Here is a 19,825-nt window from a genome sequence, read left to right on the forward strand (position 1 = left end):
CGGTTCGATTCCCAGTCAAGCACATGCCTGGGTTGCAGCCCAGGACCTCAGTTGGGGGCACATGAGAGGTAACCACACATTGATGTTTCTCTCCCTCTCTTCCTCCCTCCCTTCCTGTCTCTAAAAATAAGTAAATACAATATTTTAAAAAATAGCCCTGGCTGGTGTAGCTCAGTGGATTGAGTGTGGGCCTGTGAACCACACAATTGCAGTTCGATTCCCAGTCAGGGCACATGCCTGGGTTGCAGGCCAGTTCCCAGCAGGGGACGCATGAGAGGAAACCATACATTGATATTTCTCTCCCTCTCTCCTTCCCTTCCCCTCTAAAGATAAATAAATAAAATCTTAAAAAAATAAGTTTTGTTGAGAAAGGGAAGACATTTTGATAATTGGGGAAGCCCTTTATATAATCCTATAGATAACATTATCATTTAAGAGTTTTTTGGCTCAAATGGTACTATTTTATAGAAAATAAATTAGAAATTGAATTTGACTTACTTATAAATCCTTAGTAACATAATAATAAATATTTAAATTCGAAAATTTCACTTTTAAGATTATTTTAATGATGAATTGATTTTTAAAGGAGGATTAATCAGTACTAACATAAACTGCTTCTCTTACATGGGTTTGGTAGGCAAAGAGAGAATTTTGTTTAGGTGAAAGTTTCTGTGAAGAGTTCTACAACTTTACTCAAAGAATTCTTTTGTCTTTGAGCTATTTTTTGATGTTTGTACCTTTTGGAAAGTCTGAGTTGCAGAACTCCTCTTCTTTATTTATGAGGCACAGCATTCAAACTGAGCTATTTCCTATCGACTCTTGGGGTTGAACTCCTGCATTGGTCGATTTGTTATTTATCATTTTTGCTCTGGTGGTAAGCTGCATCCCAGCACACTGTGGACTGCACAGTTTACAGCTGTGACTTTTTCGTGAATGCTAATAATATCGTTTTCTGCTGGAGATTTTTGGTTCTCACTTACTTGTATATAAGTTCCATTTTTAAAATTTAAATATATATTAATATCATTTTGCATGTGCTCTTTCTCTACCTGAGATGCTTTATTTGAAGTGTCCACTTTTTCAAAGGAAATTATTTTGATAACAATTCCAGGGTAACAGCAAGCCAATTACATTCTAATTGTTTACTTGTGTAATTTTCTGGCTTTATTCTAGCTAGAATAAAATTTCTCGCTTTATTCCAGATTAAGACAGTATGTAAAGAATTCAAACTTGAAAATAGAAATTAGATGGGGATTATTTAAGGGAGAATAATTTTCAAAGAGTTTGTTTAGATAGCAAACTCACTGTTTGCACTTGTGATACAAATTTTACTTATAAAAAAGTAATTACCCACAGTTTTTTGAAGCATGCTGATATATAGGCACTTTTGGGGGAAAAATAAATGTATAAAATATATGTGAGAGGGAGAAAGGAAGTCTTTGTCAAGAATTTCACTTAGAGTTATCACTCACTGTGTTTTACTCATCCTAATAAGAAAATGGGAATTATTTTCTAACTCTTCTCCCTCAAAATAAAGATATAAAAATGAGATTCGTATTATTTTCATGTTTGGAGGACTGATTTTGTCACTGCTAGATAAGTCCCACGTTGATTAGAGTGCCATTAAGAGGCTTCAACGTGAGCTGAGGAGCGCCAAGGCCCAGACGCCAGTGCTGTGTGTAAGGTGCTGTTCCAGTCAGACACTCCAGTGTTCTCTCATTTGCCATTACAGTCTCTCAGCCTTAAGTTGTTGCTTATTTCTAATAATTGGCCTAAAGGTGTAAGTATTAAAAACAACAGAAGGCTGCTTTGTACTCTGAGGAGTGGTCACTGTCACTCAATTATGTCACTGAAATGCAGATTGGACTAAAGAGTTAACAATTTATATAAGGTTTGAAAGACATTTATTTTGTGTGTCAGTGTTTCTTTCTGTCCAGTAAGAAAAGCAAAATAATTCGATTTAAAAAAACTAAAATTTTACTTTTTAAAAAATTCTAGCTTTATTCTAGATTAAGAAAATATGTAAAGAATTCAAACGTGAAAATAGAAATTAGACGGGGATTATTTAAGGGAGAATAATTTTCAAAGAGTTTGTTTAGATAGCAAACTCATGTTTGCATTTGTGATACAAATTTTACTTATAAAAAAGTAATTACCCACAGTTTTTTGAAGCATGCTGATGTATACTGGGTTGTTTTTATGTTTTCAGTTTTGTGACTAGTTAGAAAAAGCAGTTGGTCGCCCATGTAGAACAAGACTTTATGCTTAGATTGTAGGTTAGTTTTTGCTTTAATTTTTACCTACCTACCTACCTATCTTTAAATTAAAAAAGTGTTTTTCACACAGTTGATTGGCATATTTGCCTAATGTGTTCATGGTTGCTGTGACTTTTTTTTTGAATATTGAGTTTTTCATTATCATTTAGCTTTTGGTTAAATTCATCCTCCTTGAATTACAGTGTTTCATTATTATCTTATTTACAGAGGAATTGTACAGGTAAATACTCTATAACTAGAGATTTGTTGTTGTCAGGTTGGCTTTTTTTCAGATCTCTCCCCAGGGGTGGGTATAAGGGTGAAGAAAGCTGTTTGATTTTTTTTTCCTCGATAATGTCTTTCTCTCTGAATGTTTTAAGGAATTAAATCAAAGGTGGATGAGCTGAAGGCAGCCTATGACAGAGAGGAGTCTCCAAATTTGGAAGAATATGAGCCTAACACCGTAGCCAGTTTGCTGAAGCAGTATTTGCGAGACCTTCCAGAAAATCTGCTTACCAAAGAGCTTATGCCTCGCTTTGAAGAGGCTTGTGGGAGGAGCACAGAGAGCGAGAAAATGCAGGAATTCCAACGCTTACTGAAAGAACTGCCAGAATGTAACTATCTTCTGATTTCGTGGCTGATTGTGCACATGGACCATGTTATCTCAAAGGAACTGGAAACAAAAATGAATATACAGAACATTTCTATAGTGCTTAGTCCAACTGTTCAGGTACAGTACCCTCTGATGCTGGCCTTGGGGACTGTGGGGCGGGGAACACTTTCATTGCTTAGTTGCACCCGGAGCAATTAACCAGAAAGTAGATAATGGTTTAGCCTGAATAGTGGTTTTTTTCTTTCACAGTATGGACAATGTCAGCGTAGAAGATGATGAACATGTTTGTCTATTGGCTTGTAGCTGTAATAATATGAGTATTCTATAGTCTTTGGTATGGGTTTATGACCAGTTCCTGACAGTAGTGGTCGGTTGTCAGTAGAAGAGGAGCCCATGATACCTGCCGTTACACAGTTCATCTGTAGAATTCTAAAGATCTCCACTATTTATTCAAATAGTATTATTGCTTAGTTATATCAAACACACACATCAGATTCAGGCACAAAGAGACCTAACATTTGTTTGATTGGGGATTTAATCTGAGGATTTCATTAATGAAGATGGATCCTGGAGAAGCGTGTTGTAGAATCTTTTTTTTTTTAAGTGTTTTTATTCTTTTTTTAAAATTTATCTTTAGAGGGGGAGGAGAGAGGGAGAGAAACATCAATGTATAGTTGCCTTTCGTGCGTCCCCTGCTGGGAGTTGGCCTGCAGGGAACCGGCCTGCAACCCAGGCATGTGCCCTGACTGGGAATCGAACCGAGATCTTCTGGTTTGCAGGCCCACGCTCAATCCACTGAGCTACACCAGCCAGGGCCGAGTGTTGTAGAATCTTAATCTGAGAAGACATTACTGTTAATTGGTATCTCTTTATAATGGAAATACTTGGCCTTCATTTATTGCTGCTCACTTGGCCCTCACATAAAGCATGTGTTTTTCTTTTACTTTAGCTACTGATATTATGTGGGCTAAACACAAATGGCCAAAAAAAATGAGATGATTTTTATGTTTTAGTCATGATTTCAGAATTTGGTAAATAATACAACTCTAATAGGGATGATAGTATCATAGAAGATTCAAGTGTGTTGTAAGAGTAGGTTTTAGGTAGAAAGTAGTTTATTTAATCAGCTTTTCAGCCAACTTAATGTCCTGATCTGACATATGAACTTAATATTTAAACACGGGCTGTGCACTTGTACCCGGAGGCTTTGTTTCTGGAGTGGGGTCTCAAACTCTCAGCCCAGCTTTACAGCTGCAAGTGCTCTTACTGCCTTCATATTCTTCAGTAGACCAACTTGTGTTCAGTGATCTCAAAATAATGTTAAAAAGACATAAGATTTTTTAAAAATCAGTTAATATAGTGTTAAGAAGGAAAACATTGATGGTCATCAGCTTCTGCATCCTTTTCTTTCCAGTTCCTCTGGTGCTTAAGTACATGACTTAACTCAGATTTTTTCATTCTCTTCTTTAAATTGTGTGCTAATTAGCAAAGCAAGTATAGTCACTACTGAGGAAAACTTTCAATCACGTGTGTAGGATTAAAGGATGTACTTTGTAATAGACACAAATTAAATGAAATAAAATAACAGTTTTCTTGCAAATGTTTTTTTTTCTTAGATTAGCAATCGTGTCCTGTATGTGTTTTTCACACATGTGCAAGAGCTCTTTGGAAATGTGATACTAAAGCAAGTGACAAAACCTCTTCGCTGGTCTAACCTGGCCACTATACCCACACTGCCAGAGACCCAGGAAAGCATCAAGGAGGAGATCAGAAGACAGGTGTGTGAGCTCAGCCTGTGCTTTAGCCCTAAAGAGCCTACTTTTGCTCTGACCTCTTTGGAGACTGATGATGGTAATGAAGATGAACTCTTGTTCACTGAGTACTTTCTAACATACATCTGGAGCTCTGTTAGGCACATGTTACATGCCAGTTAAGTCAGAATATCATGGAGAAAGCATAAGTTTTGAAATAAAAAAACCTGTCTTTAAATTCTTGCTCTGCTTCCAGTTGACTGATTTTAGGGAAATTGCTTAACCTCCTTAAGCCTTAGTGATCCCGTTTTAAATCGGGCCCTCTCATAGGTTTGACGTGAAGATTACAATAAATGAGATAATGCATTAAAGATGCTCAGCATGGTGCCAGGCACAGTGTAAGCAGTCCAAAAATATTAGCTTATCCAGACAAGGTTGCTATTATTGACCATGATTTATGGATAAGAATACTGATATTTTAAATAACGTACTCTGACGCACATGGTTACTAAGCTATAGAACCAGGATTTGACCCCAAATCCTGTGCTTTTCCACTTGCTACTTTGACAGAACAACAAAAGTGTCATTTGGTTGTATATGTGTTTGGCAAGCTGAGTAAGAAATTCAGGACTGAGTAAAAAATTTACTTACATTTGATTATTGTTACATCTTTTATTTGCATACATGTTATCAAATCCCTGCTTGCTTTTTTTTCTTTTCACTTGCTCTGAGCTCCCATTTTTTAGTAGATCATGCATTGGGAAAAGGGATGTAAATTAACTTTTGTTTTCTAATGTAAATTAATGAGAACCCAATGACTAGGCAAAACAAATGAGAATTATTTTTCAGTTAAATCCTTAAAAAGAACTTGCATTGTTATTTCATTCTTTTAATGATAACTGAAAAATCGTTGATTCTACATATTTATAAATTACATCGTTTTATTTTAATATGATAAGATGAATGATCAGAAGTGTGTGGTTTATTGTTTTCTAGGAGTTTCTTTTGAATTGTTTACATCGAGATCTGCAGGGTGGGATAAAGGATTTATCTAAAGAAGAAAGATTATGGGAAGTACAAAGAATTTTGACAGCACTCAAAAGAAAACTGAGAGAAGCTAAAAGACAAGTGAGTAAATTTATTATTTTGGTGCATCATATTTATAATAAAATACAAAAAGTGTGCTGGAATCTTATATACTCTTTCACATTATTTCTTTAAAAATACATTACATACATGTCTCTTGAAATGGAGGAACCTGGTGGGACATTTGTTTGTTTACATGTTCCTAGTTCTGGATTATTGGTTCTTCAGCTTAGTATCAAAGAAATGTTTCATTTAAGTAAATTATATTACTAAAAGATGTTTTGTCATTTCCTGGTTGGCTGTACCTGTAAACATCTTTCTAAATATGAGAAGCAATTGGAGACTGATACATTTCAGAGACTGCGAAGGAATTTGAGTCAGCTCTTTGGAAGTACATGGAGGTACTAAAGGTCAGGAGGAACTTTCTTTACCTAGGAATAGGAAGAGTAGCATGTGACTCCTGATTGAGTTTGGGGTACATGAGTCAGGCTTTTGATCTCCCTTGTAGTTCAGTCTATGTTGCCTGGCTCTGGGATGGACTTTCCCAGCTGTGCACAAGGCTGAGACTCCAAATCTCTGGACCCTCTTACAACCCACATGCAGATTCAGTGGCGGATCCAAATAGTCCTTCCATGGAACATCAGTTAGCTTATATCAAACGGGGAGAGCGTGATTGGTGGTGGATTGCCATTGTGATCATGTTAATAGTCAAAGACTAATCAAGTACTTTGTTGCTTTGAGGTTAGAGGTTTACGCTGATGTGGAAGATAGCTTTGTCAGAAAAGAAACATTCAATAATTTCATTTAATGTGAAGTCTAAGAAACAAAATACGTGAACAAACAAAACAGAAACAGACTCATAGATATAGACTACAGACTGATGGTTGCCAGAGACAAGAGAAGTTGAAGGATGGGTGAAAAGTAAAGGGATTGAGAAGTACAGATTGGTAGTTAGAGCACAGTTGTGGGATGTCAAGGGCAGCATAGGAGTGTAGTCAGTAATCTTGTGGTGACTATGTATGGAGTCAGGTGGGCACTTAAATTATCAGGGGAACGTTTTGTAAATTACATAATCATCTAACTGCTGTGCTTTACACCTGAAAAGAATGTGAAATAATAATGAATGCCAACTGTAATTTTAAAAAAGGAAACATTGATGTGAATTTTACACATGCACTCCAGGACTAGCAGGAGCCCTCTGTGTATTTTGCTTCCTGTGCCTGTTTTATTATTATTATTATTATTATTGTTGTTGTTGTTGTTGTTACTGTTGTTGTTATGATTATTATTACTCCCCTCATGATTCAACCTGGAATCAGGTTTTAGACTGACCAGCCAGGCCTCACGGTTATTATTGTTAACCAGGTAGGTAGCATTGCCTGTGTCCTTAAACAAATGGTCTTTACCTAGGATAGGACTAATACAGCCTTGGCTTTTGTTTCTCTTGCTTCTGGATCTTTCTTGGATAAAGGAATCATGACATAAAAAAACAGAGCAAGTAGCAGAAAGGGATGGTTTACCATGATCAGTTTTCTTGATGTTATCTTTCTTTCTTTTTTTAAAAAATATTTTATTTATTTATCCGTAGAGGGGAAGGGAAGGAGAGAAGGAGAGAAATATCAATGTATGGTTGCCTCTGGTGAGTCCCCTGCTGAGAACTGACCTGCAACCTAGGCATGTGCCCTGACTGGGAATCAAACTGTGATCGTGTGGCTCTCAGGCCCACGCTCAATCCACTGAGCTATACCAGCCAGGGCTTGATGTTATCTTTCTATGCCTGCTCTTAATTCACAAAATAATCAGAGGTTCTGTCAGGTGGTTTTCAATTTTGAGGAACGAATGACTTTTAAAGATAGAAGTAAATAATGCATTATGTTAACAGGTTAAAAATAAGAAAACACACAAGATCATGTCAACAGAAAAACATATGGCAGAATTCAACACTCATGATAAAAACTCTCAGCAAACACATTTTTCAGCCTGATAAAGGGTGCATCTGTGAAAAAGTCTGTAACTGCTGTACTTAAAGGCAAAAGTCTAAATGCTTTCTCCCTAAGATTGGGTGTACAAGGAAAAGATTTCTGCTTTTACCACTTGTACCCAATGTTGTACTGGAGGTTTGTTCAGGTAAGTGCACTGAAGAAAAAAAAAGGCATACAGGTTAAAGAGAAATAAGTCTATTCATATGACATCATCACCTATATACTAAGGAAGACCCAAAAAACCCCGGAATTATCTTCTGGAGGGCAGGCACCTTGTAATATAGGCTTCCCTGCTAGGTGACTGTTCTAGGAACCCATCTGCATCAGTGTACCAGCTGATATTGTTGTGAGAGGGTGCGTTTGGCTTCATGACTTTTTTAAAGACTCTTTTACCACATTTGCCTGTTTCATGATGAGTGATTTATGAGTGTACCTGCCCACACTGTGCTGAGTGTTCAGCAGTTTTTGAACAAAAATATGGCATGACCCGTATGGCCCATGCCCCCTCCTATTCACCTGATCTCACCGTGAGTGACTTTTTTTTGTTTCCCCTGGTGAAAAATCTCAAAGGGAAACGTTTTGCCATGTGGAAGAGGTGAAACAAAAAATGACAGGAACACTAAAAGGCATCAAAATCAACAAGTTCAAACACTGTTTTGAGCAGTGGAAAAATGTCTCGATAGGTGTAATGCGTCAAATGGAGAGTACTTTGAAGGTGACTGAAGTTTAAACATGTAAGAATAAGTACACAATTTTTTATAAATAAATTACACTTTTTTTATGGGGCCTCTTGTATAAAATTCTAAGAAATCTATAAAAAAACTAATCAGTTAATTTAGCAAGGTTGTATGGTACAAAAGAGATACACAAAAGCCTGTTGTATTTCTATATATTAACAGTGAACAATTAAATATTGGATCTAAAAAGAAAAAAAGAAGATGTAAATAACATGGAGTGATATATCTCAATATTATTAATATGTTAGGTTTTCTCAAATTGATATGTGGATTCAGTCCCAATCAAAATATAAACAGGTGGGTTTTGTAGAAATTATTAAGTCCTTCTAAACTTTTGTGGAAATACAAATGACCTAGAGTAGCCTAAACAATTTTGAAAAAGAACAGCTCTGGTGGACTCACAGTGCCTGATTGTTAAGACTTAAATGAAGCCACACTACTCAAGGATAGACATACCTAATAGAATGTCATAGATAGACTCAGGTATAAGGGCAATTAATTTTTAGCAAAGGTGTTAGGACAGTTCAACGGGAGAAGAATTTTCTCTTCAAGTGGTGCTGGAACCATTCGATATCTTTATGTAAAAGAAGAACCGTAACTCTTTCATACAATAGATACTAAAATTAACTCAGAATGAGTCATACACAAAGACCTAAAGAAAACTTCCAGAAGATACAGAAGATCTTACTGATTTTTGCTAAGGCAGTGATAGCTTAAATGGGACTATAAAAGAAAAATTTGATAAGTTACATTTCATCAAAATTTTAAAATATGCTCTTCAAAAGACTGTTAAGAAAATAAATATGCAAGCCAGAAGCTGTGTCAAAATATTTGTAGAAAACACATACCAGACAGAGGACTTGAGCTACAATATATTTAAAAAAATATTTACAACTTAAGAAGACAAAACATTTCATTTTTTTAGACCTTACTTTTTCTTTTTTTAAATATATTTTATTGATTATACCATTACAGTTGTTCTATTCCCCCCCTTCATTCCCCTCCACCCCCACACTCCCTCCCCCACCATTCTCCCCCCTTAGTTTATAACCACGTGTCTCAAGTTCTTTAGATTCTTTATTTCCCCCACTATTCTTGCCCTCCCCCCTATCTATTTTCTACCTACTGTCTATGCTATTTTCTGTACCTTCTTCCCTCTTCTCCTCCCACTCCCCTGTTCCTAACCCTCCATGTGATCTCCATTTCTATGGTTCCACTCCTGATCTAGCTGTCCTCTTAGTTTGCTTTTGTTTTAGGTGTGGTTAATAACTGTGAGTTTGCTGTCCTTTCACTGTTAATATTTTTCATCTTCTTTTTCTTATCTAAGTCCCTTTAGCATTTCATATAATAAAGACTTGGTGATGATGAACTCCTTGCACTTGACCTTATCTGAGAAGCACTTTATCTGTCCTTCCATTCTAAATGAAAGTTTTGCTGGATAAAGCAATCTTGGCTGTAGGTCTTTGGATTTCATGACTTGGAATACTTCTTTCCAGCCCCTTCTTGCCTGGAAGGTCTCTTTGGAGAAATCCGCTGACAGTCTGATGGGAACTCCTTTGTAGGTGACTGTCCCCTTATCTCTTGCTGCCTCTAGGATTCTCTCCTTCATTTTGATCTTGGCTAATGTAATTATGATGTGCCTTGGTGTGTTCCTTCTTGGGTCAAACTTCTTTGGTACTCTCTGAGCTTCCTGGATTCCTGGAAGTCTATTTCCTTTGCCAGACTGGGGAAGTTCTCCTTTATTATTTGTTAAAATAAGTTTTCCACTCGTGGCTGTTTCTTTCCCCCTTCTGGTACCCCTATAATTCGGATGTTGGAACGTTTAAAGATGTCCTGGAGGTTCCTAAGCCTCTCCTCATTTTTTGAATTCTCATTTCTTCATTCCTTTCTGGTGGGATGTTTTGTTCTTCCTTCTGTTCCAGTACATTGATTTGAGTCCCAGTTTCCTTTCCATCGCTATTGGTTTCCTGGACATCTCCCTCATTTCAATTAGTTTAGCCTTCATATGTTCCTCTAATTTGTGACTATAATCAACCAGTTCTGTTAGCATCCTGATAAACAGTGTCTTGAATTGTGCCTCTGAGAGGCTGGCAATTTCTTGGTCGCTGAGAGTTATCGGCTCTGGGACTTTGAGTTCTTCTTGCGCCATCTTTTGGGCTGTTCGTGCCTGTTACATAGCAGGATCGGAGCCCTGAGGTGTTCACTAGCGCAGGGCAACGAAGTCGCTGGGTTGTGATGTTGTATGTGGGGGCGGGGTCAAAGAGGGAGTAAGGCGTCCTGTCTGCCGCCTGCCGCCTCAGCCCTCACCGGTGCTGCAGGTGCTGCAGCTGCTGCCGTCACCACGAGTTTCGTCCCACTGCATGCGAGTGTGCCACCACCGTCAGCCCTCGCCCCCTGGGGCCTGTGTGGTCCGTCTCACTGTGTGCGAATGTGCGACCACGGTCTGCCCTGCACCCCAACTGGTTCCGGGCTGCCTGCGCGCCTAGGTCGGGGGCCCTGTCCTGCCCGACCCCGCTCGCTGCTGGCTCCGCCCCTCTTACCGTCCCCGTTGAACGGTTAGATGTAGTCAGACTTCCGTATAATTCAATTTTTCTGTCCTTTGGTTGTGTCTTTGTTTCTCCAAACCTTTGTTGTATTCAAACTTGGTTGGGGGAGAAGGCACAGTGTTTCCACCTATGCCTCCATCTTGGCGGAAGTCCCTTTATGTATATGGAGACCTTACTTTTTCTAGAGCAGTTTTAGGTTCACAGCAAAATTAAGGCACAGAGAGTTTGCATATGCCCCTCCCCGAAATTCCTGCATAGCGTCCATCCCCAAAATGGTACGTTTATTACAATAACAATTCACTTTTAAAAAGGCAAAAATTTCAAGAAGCAACTTGTACCTTTGAACAAAGATGATGTACAGATCACAAATAATCATGTCAAAGATATTCAACATTACTAATTATTAAGGGAATAGAAATTAAAGTCACAATGAGATAGCACTGTACATCAACTAGAATGGGTAAGATTAAAAGTACCAAGTGTTGACAAGAATGTGGAGCAACTGATACTCATAGTGTGCTTGGTAATGAAAAATAGTAACAGTAATTTTAGAAAACGGTGTGGCAGTTTCTTATAGTTAAACATATGGTGACCATATAATCCAGTGAACCTACTTCTAGGTATTTAAGAAAGCATATACCCACACAGAGCATATGTAGAATCTTATAACAGCCCTAGTGATAATAGCTCAAAACTAGAAAGGACCCAAATGTTCATCGCCTGTGATTGGATAAACAAGTTGTGGTATACATTCTTCATGGCATATTACTCAGCATACTACTACTACAGACAACAGGGTAGGTGGGTCATAAAAGCATTATGCTAAACGAAAAACAGACAAAAAAGACTACTTACTGATTGACTAAATTTATATGAAACTCAGGGAAAGGCAAAACTGTAGCAATGGGGAGCAGCTCAGTGGTTGCCAGGGGCCCACGGACAGTGGAGGAGCCCCCAGGGCATTTTGCTTGGTGACAGACGTGTTCTAGACCGTGATTGTGGTAGTGGTTACTTGACTGTATACATTTGTTAAAATTAACGTGTGCTTAAAATCAACCCCCTCCTTCCCACCAAAAAAGTATCAGAAGGCAATTTGTGTGGGAGGGTTATGGAAGTGGTGAGCGCATTAACCAGAATTGCACATTTTTCACACTATAGCCACAGGTTAAGGTTTGCATGTTATTTTCCAAGCCCAGTTAACAAATGCCTGTCTATCCCAATGGCTCCTCCAACTGTTAAATGTTATTTTTTTAATTCTAGGAAACAAGTAGGAAACTTATGAAATGGTAATGACGTAAATTTATTGAGTATGTTTTATATGTAGGCTGACCAGTTATTTTTCATGTATCTTACCTGACAGGAGTGTGAAACCAAAATTGCACAAGAGATAGCCAGTCTTTCAAAAGAGGATGTTTCCAAAGAAGAAATGAATGAAAATGAAGAAGTTATAAATATTCTCCTTGCCCAGGTAAGCTAAACTCTTTTTCTCTATTTTGCAAGCTTTTAAAAAAATAAAATAAAAATTGTATATACTTAAGGTGTAAATCTGATGATTTGGTATACAGACTGAGATGATTACTGCAGTCAGGTTAATTACTATTATCTCCTCCCACAGTTTTCTTTTGTGGTGAGAGCACCTGAAATCTACTCTTAGTATGTTTTCAGTATTCAGTACTGTATCATTAACTATAGTCATTGTGCCTGTGCATTAGGTCTCTATACTTACTCATCCTATATAACTGCAACTCGTATCTTTTGGCCAACATCTTCCCATTTCCCCCACCTCTCAGCCTCTCCTAGTGACTACCTTTCTACTTTGCATTTCTTTGAGTTTGACTTTTAGATTCCATATACAAATGAGATCATACAATATTTGTCTTTCTCTGTCTGGCTTATTTTACTTAGCATGATTTCCTTCGGGTTCATCCATGTTGTTATAAATGACAGAATTTCCTTTCCGTGGTGGAATAATATTCCTCTGTGTTTGAATACACGTGTATGCACCACGTCTTTATCCATTCATCTGTTGATGATTTTTTTTCATGTTTTCGACCCTTGTGAGTATTGCTGCAATGAACATGGGAGTGCACATACCTCTTCAATATTCTGTTTTCATTTCCTTTGGATATCTACTCAGAAATGGGGTTATTGGATTATGACTGTTCTATTTTTATTTTTTGAGGAATTTCCTTACTGTTTTTCATAATGGCTGTACCAACTTACATTCCCACCAAAAGTGTACAAGGGTTCCTTTTTTCTACATCCTTGTCAATACTTACTATCTTGTTTTTGATAGTAGTCATGCTAACAAGTGTGAGGTGATATCTCACTGTGGTTTTGATTTGTATTTTCCTGATGATGAGTGATATTGAACATCTTTTCACATATCTGTTGCTATTTGTATGTCTTTTGAGATGTCTGTTAGGTCCATTGCCCATTTTTCAGTTGGGTTGTATTCTTGCTGTAGAGTTGTTTGAGTTACTTATATTATTAATAGTTTGAGTTACTTATATTATTAATATCCAAAATAATGTCAATATTTTGTATATTAATCCCTATCACAAGTATGGTTTTTTAAAAAGGATTTTATTTATTTTTAGCGAGAGGGGAAGGGAAAGAGAAAGATAGGGAGAAACATCAGTGTGGTCGCCTCTCATGTGCCCTATACCGGGGACCTGGCCTGTAACCCAGGCATGTGCCTAGACTGGGATCCAAACTGGTGACCCTTTGGTTCACAGGCGCGTGCTCAGCCTACTGAGCTATGCCAGCCAAGACAAGTATGGTTTTCAAATACATTTCTATTCCATTGGTTGTCTCTTCACCTGTTGATTGTTTCCTTTGCTATGAAGATTTTTAATTTGATGCAGTTCTATTTGTCTGTTTTTGCTTTTGTTTTCTGTTTTAAAAGGTGTATCTAAAAATTTTTTTTGCCCACATCAATATCAAGGAACTTTTTCCTATGTTTTCTTTTAATAGTTTTATGGTTCCAGGTCTTATATTTAAAATTTTAAACAATTTTGAGTTGATTATTTTTTTATGGAGATAAATGTCCAATTTCGTTGTTTTGAATATGGAAAACTAGTTTACTAACATCAGTTTTTTAAATTATATTTTATTGATTATACTATTACAGTTGTCTCATATTTCCTCGTTTGTTCCCTTCCACCATTGTTCATGCCCATGGGTCACGTGTGTAAGTTCTTTGGCTATTCCGTTTCCTATACTGTACGTTACACTCCATGGCTATTCTGTAACTACTGTTTGTACTTCTTAATCCCTTCACCTCTTCACCCATTCTGCCACCAGCCCCCAATCTGGCATCCATCCAAATGCTCTCCATGTCCATGATTCTGCCTCTATTGTTCTTGTTTGCTTAGTTTGTTTTTTTACATTCAGTTGTTGATAGATATGTATTTATTGCCATTTTATTGTTCATAGTTTTGGTCTTCTTTTTCTCAAATAAGTCCCTCTAATATTTCACATAATAATTATTTGGTGATGAACTGCTTTAGTTTTTTCTTGCCTGGGAAACTCTTTATCTGCCCTTCCATTCTAAATGAGAGCTTTATTGGGTAGAGCAATCTCTGCTGTAGGTCTCTGCATTTCATGGCTTTGAATATTTTTTGCAGTCTCGTCTAGCCTGCAGTTTATTTTGAGAAATCAGCTGACAGTCTTATGGAAACTCCTTTGTAGGTAACTCTGTACTTTTCTCAAGCTGCTTTTAAGATTCTCTCTTTAACATTTGGCCTTTTAATTATGTTGTGTCTTGGAGAGTGAACCTCTTTGCATCCATCTTGTTTGGGACTCTCTGCTTCCTGGAGTTGCATTCTATTTCCTTCACCAAATTAGGGAAATTTTATTTCCCTATTTTTCTTTTTTAAGTATATTTTATTGATTATGCTATTATAGTTGTCCCATTCTTTTTTCTCCACTTTATTCCCCTGTACCCTGCACCCTCACTCCCACCAGCATTCCTCCCATAAGTTAGTTGCACATGTAAGATCTTTGGCTTCTCCATTTCCTAAACTATTCTTAACCTCCCCCTGTCTATTTTGTACCTACCATTTATGTTTCTTATTTCCTGTACCTTTCCCGCCATTCCCTCCTCCCCTTCTCCACTAAATACCCTCCATGTGATCTCCATTTCTGTGATTCTGTTCCTGTTCTACTTGTTTGCTTAGTTTGTTTTTGTTTTTGTTTTAGGTTCAGTTGTTGATAGTTGTGAGTTTGTTGTCATTTTTCTGTTCACAGTTTTTTATCATCTTTTTCTTAGATCTAAGTCCCTTTAACATTTCATAGAATAAGGGCTTGGGAATGATGAACTCGTTTAACTTGACCTTATCTGGGAACTACTTCACCTGGGCCTTCCATTTTAAATGAAAACTTTGCTGGACTGAGTAATGTTGGATATAGGTCCTTGCCTTTCATGACTTGGAATATTTCTTTCCAGCCCCTTCTTGCCTATAAGGTTTCTTTTGAGAAACCAGCTGATAGTCTTATGGGAACTCCTTTGTAGGTAACTCTCCTTTTCTCTTGCTGCTTTTAAGATTCTCTCCTTATCTGTAATATTGGATAACATAATCATGATGGGCCTTGGTGTGTGCTTCCTTGGGAGCAGCTTCTTTCGGACTCTCTAAGCTTCCTGGACTTCCTGGAAGTCTGCTTCCTTTGTTACATTGGGAAGTTCTCCATTTTTTTTTTCCATAAGTTGTCAGTTTCTTGCTGTTCCTCTTTTCCTTCTGGCAATCTTATGATTCAGATGCTGGAACCTTTAAAGTTGTCCTGGAGGTTCCTAAGCTTCTCCTCATTTTTTGGAATTCTTGTTTCTTCATTCTGTTCTGGTTGAATGTTTATTTGTTCTATCTGCTCCAAATGATTGATTTGGGTCCCAGTTTTCTTCCAGTCACCGTTGCTTCCCTGTACATTTCCCTTTATTTTACTTTGCATAGCCTTCACTTCTTCCTCTATTTTGTGACCATACTCAACCATTTCTGTGAGCATCCTGATTACCAGTGTTTTGAACTCTGCATCTGCTAGGTTGGCTGTCTCTTCATTGCTTAGTTCTAATTTTGGAGTTTTGATTTGTTCTTTCATTTGGGCCATATTTTTTTGTTTCATTGCACCTGTTACATAGTAAGGGGTGGAGCCTTAGGTATTAGCCAGGGTGAGGCAACCCAGGTCACTGCCATGTGGTGCTATATGTGGGCCACTTCCAGGAGGGAAGAGTGGCCCTCGCTTGGCTCTTGGTTCGCTTTCAATCACTTCGCCTGCTTACCGTAAGCAGATTGGGCCCTTCTGGTGCTGATTCCTAGGTGGGTGAATTTGTGTGTGTTCTAAGATCCTGTGGGTCTCTCCAATGAACTCTCTTGTGAGGTTCAGAGTTTCTCCCACCACTGCAACCCCCACAGATTTTTTTACAGCCAGAGGTTTTGATGCTTATTTCCCCGTGCTGGACCCTTGGGTTGCATGGTCTGTCTTGCTCCCCAGTTCTTGTTCCTGGTTTGTCCACAGGCAAAAGTGGGAACTCTTGGTCTACCAGCTGGCACCTCGCCTATCCTCATCCTTCAGCTGCCACCTTGTCATGAGTCCTATCTGCCCCAGCTACCCGCTTTTACCCTTTTTACTGGTTTGGATGAATATTTCTTCTTTAACTCCTTTTGTCATCGGACTTCCATACAGTTCAGTTTTCTGTCTCTTGTGGTTATTTTTTGTTTTTTAAATTTATTGTCCTTTTAGTTGTGCAAAGATGCAAAGTGTATCTACCTATTCTCCATCTTGGCTGGAGATATTTTTTTCAAAATAAATCTCTCCTTATTTTTTCAAATAAACTTCCAGTTTCTTGCTGTTTCTGTTTTCTTTCTGCCACCCCTATGATGTGAAAATTGGCACTTCTGAAGTTGTCCCAGAGGGTGCTTCCACTATTTGCATTCTTTTGAATTTTTTTGTCTTGTTGTTCTAATTGGTTGTATTATGCTTCCATATGTTCCAAATTATTGATTTGATTCTCAGCTTCATCTACTCTATTATTGTTTCCCTGTAAATTGTTCTTTTTTTTTCACTTAGTGTATTCTTCATTTCTGACTGGGTCTCTTTTATGCTATTGAGTTTCTCACTAAGTTCTTTGAGTTTACTTATAACCAGTGTTTTGAACTCTGCATCTGGTAGATTGCTTATCTCTACTTTTTTAGTTCTCTTTCTGGAGCTTTGATCTGTCCTTTCATTTGGGCCATGTTTCTTTGTCTCCTCATTTTATCAGCCTTCCTGTGTTTGTTTCTATGTATTAGGTAGAAATATAGAACACCTAATATAGTAGGTGTTCTGTCAGGTCCATTGGCACAGCCTCCCCTATCATCCAAGCTGGGTACTCCAGGTGAGCTCTTTGTGTGTGCTGAGTACACCCTCCTGTTGTAGTTGAGCCTTGATTGCTGTTAGCAGATCAGTGGGAGGGATTTACCCAGGACCATCAGCTACAGGACTGGCTGTGACCATTGACCACCAATTTCTGCCCTCTGTGGAGGATCAGCTGTGCGGGGACAGGGTGGTGGTGCTCCAGCATTGTCTGAATATGTCCACTGCTTGTGCAGGATCTGGTATTTCCCAGGTGGTGCAGAGTAAGTTCAGCCCCCACCTGTGTTTTGCTCAGGGCCACCCTGCCTCAGCTATAAGCAATCTGAGGTGGCTAAGACTTGTGCTGAACTTCGAGATTCCCAGGCAAAGCTAAGCTGTGAATCTAGGCTCACTGCTGCTAGTGCCAGGCCTGGGGCTACTTAGCAAGATGTACCAGGGCTGGGGCTCCCCTATTGCTTGTTTGATAGGATTTGAGAAATTGTGAAGCATAAGCCAAGACCAGCCATTTAGATGGGAGAATCACTGTTTACACTTTGAGTGGGCCCGTAAGTTGGGTGGGACGGAGTCTCAGGGGATCTCCAGGGCAGGGCAGACAGTTAAGCCAGGTCGATAGAATCTCACTTATGGCATCCTCCTGCTGGCCTTGTGCCTCTGTCAGCGTAGGGCTCAGAAAAGGGATAATGGCTGCCGCTCGCCTTTATAGCTGGGAGAATGATGTCCTCTAGCTCCTGGCTTGATGCCAGACATTTTAGTTCTTCTTTGTATGCCACTGGTGCCTTTCAAGGTGCTACCCCAGTGCTGAAGCTCAGAAGGAATGAGTGTAAGTCAATGCGTGTGTTCTTTAAGGGGAACTGCTTGGGTCTCCAGAAATTTCTTCCTCCGACTCAATCCCCACTGGTTATTGTAGCCAGAAGTTATGGGGACTTACCTCCCTGGCACTAGAACTGTGATCTGGGGGCTCTTGCTCCCTATATATCCCTCCTGAATTTTTATCCACCACTCATGGATGTTGGGCCAACCCCTTCCATGTCTCAGCCCCTTCTGCCTGTCTGGATGGATGTGATTTCTTTAATTCCATAGTTGACAGACTTCCATTCAGCTTGATTCCTGGCAGTTCCAAGTGATGGTTGTTCTGTATTTTAGTTGTAATTTTGATGTGGTTATGAGAGGAGATGAGCCGTGTCTACGTATGCCACCATCTTGACCAGAAGTCCCAGCATTATTTCTTGAAGAGGCTGTTCTTTTCCCACTGTGTGTTCATGATATCTTAGTCAAAGATCAATTGATCGTAAATGTGTGGGTTTTTTCCTGGCTCTGTATTCTGTTCCATTTGTTCTGTATTTCTGGCTACGTGGTAGTACTATACTTTTTTTATTATTATAGCTAAGTAGTATATTTTGAAATCAGGTAATGTGATGCCTCCAACTTTGTTCATTTTTTAGAGATTGCTTTGGCTACTGATGTCTTTTGTGATTCTGTATGAATCTGTTCATACAGATCTGTTTGTTTAAATGTTCAGCTGGAGAAACGACTTTTTTTTTCATGCCACAATATGTGTTTTATTAATCATACAAGTAACTTTCTATAATATCCCAGGGAAAACTGGAAAATTTGGTAGTTCGAATGGGGAGGGGTCCCCTCAGAGAACCACAGGCTGATGGCGGGGGTGCAGAATGTCTGGCTTAACAGTGCAGTTTATCACTCGTTTCCATTTTGCAGGTAGTTTTTTCTCCACATCAGGACTGGGGTCCCAAAGATGATGGGAGTGGGCAATCCTCCAGGCCCTTAAGAAATTTCACTTCACTTCTGCTCAATGGTCTGTTTGGTCAGCAGAGTGTTCTCCTGCGTATCCATCTTCTTTCAGCTTGGCCTTGTCAGAGCTCGCGATTTCCCCCATGTCCAGTTTGTCTGCCATTTACTTAAGAAAGTCCTTGGCCTTGGCTCCCAAATCGGGGTCCTTGCTCCCATTCATGTTGCTGAAGCAAGAGACCTATTTCCTACTGAATGATTGATGCTCTACTTAATCTCTGAGTTGTATTTTCTCTAATTCACAGATTAGTGTTACTGGTTTCATATTCATGAGATTAGACTTTAATTAATATTTAAAACGTCCTTTAATAATAATTATTATAGAATGTTATTAACGTTTATATTAAATTATAAATATTAACAACTAAAAATTTATTAAAACCCCATCTCATTAACCCCACATAAAACAAGTGACACTTATCTGGGCAAACCACAGCTTCCCACCTCCTGAGATATTTTAATTTTATTCTTCGCAGGTGAAAACACATTGTTGATGAATTGTTTTATTTTTTATTCATTGATTTGACAAATAGCTCTTGAGTATCCTGTTTCCGCAGTAGAGCTGAAAATGAGCTTCCTTCTCCCTTTTTGAATTTCTCAAGTCAACTTTAGTCTGTTCTAGAAATTACCCGAGTTTACCAGTAAGGAGTGAATGTCATGGCTCTGACAACATAGTCTGTGCCTCCAGACTCGTGTGT

The 19,825-nt window shown here is 38.5% G+C and overlaps 1 protein-coding gene and 1 pseudogene across 3 annotated transcripts in view; one reads left to right on the top strand and one right to left on the bottom strand.

The window, feature by feature from the left end:
• The window catches only part of RALBP1 (ralA binding protein 1), a 69,804-nt gene that overhangs the window by 44,059 nt on the left and 5,920 nt on the right, over positions 1–19,825 (top strand). For 2 of the 3 annotated variants that reach the window (XM_037050363.1, XM_037050361.1), the window contains exons 4-7: positions 2,636–2,985; positions 4,485–4,646; positions 5,616–5,747; positions 12,331–12,438. In XM_037050363.1, the coding sequence (XP_036906258.1) occupies positions 2,636–2,985; positions 4,485–4,646; positions 5,616–5,747; positions 12,331–12,438 (752 nt within the window). The remainder of the gene's footprint in view (positions 1–2,635; positions 2,986–4,484; positions 4,647–5,615; positions 5,748–12,330; positions 12,439–19,825) is intronic. The other variant, XM_037050362.1, reaches the window with a different exon arrangement.
• On the bottom strand, positions 19,004–19,233 carry LOC118989988 (thymosin beta-10-like; annotated as a pseudogene).

Source organism: Sturnira hondurensis, unplaced genomic scaffold, assembly GCF_014824575.4.
Source record: "Sturnira hondurensis isolate 20B ecotype Veracruz unplaced genomic scaffold, ASM1482457v3 Scaffold0006713, whole genome shotgun sequence".
Classification (NCBI taxonomy): Eukaryota; Metazoa; Chordata; class Mammalia; order Chiroptera; family Phyllostomidae; genus Sturnira; species Sturnira hondurensis.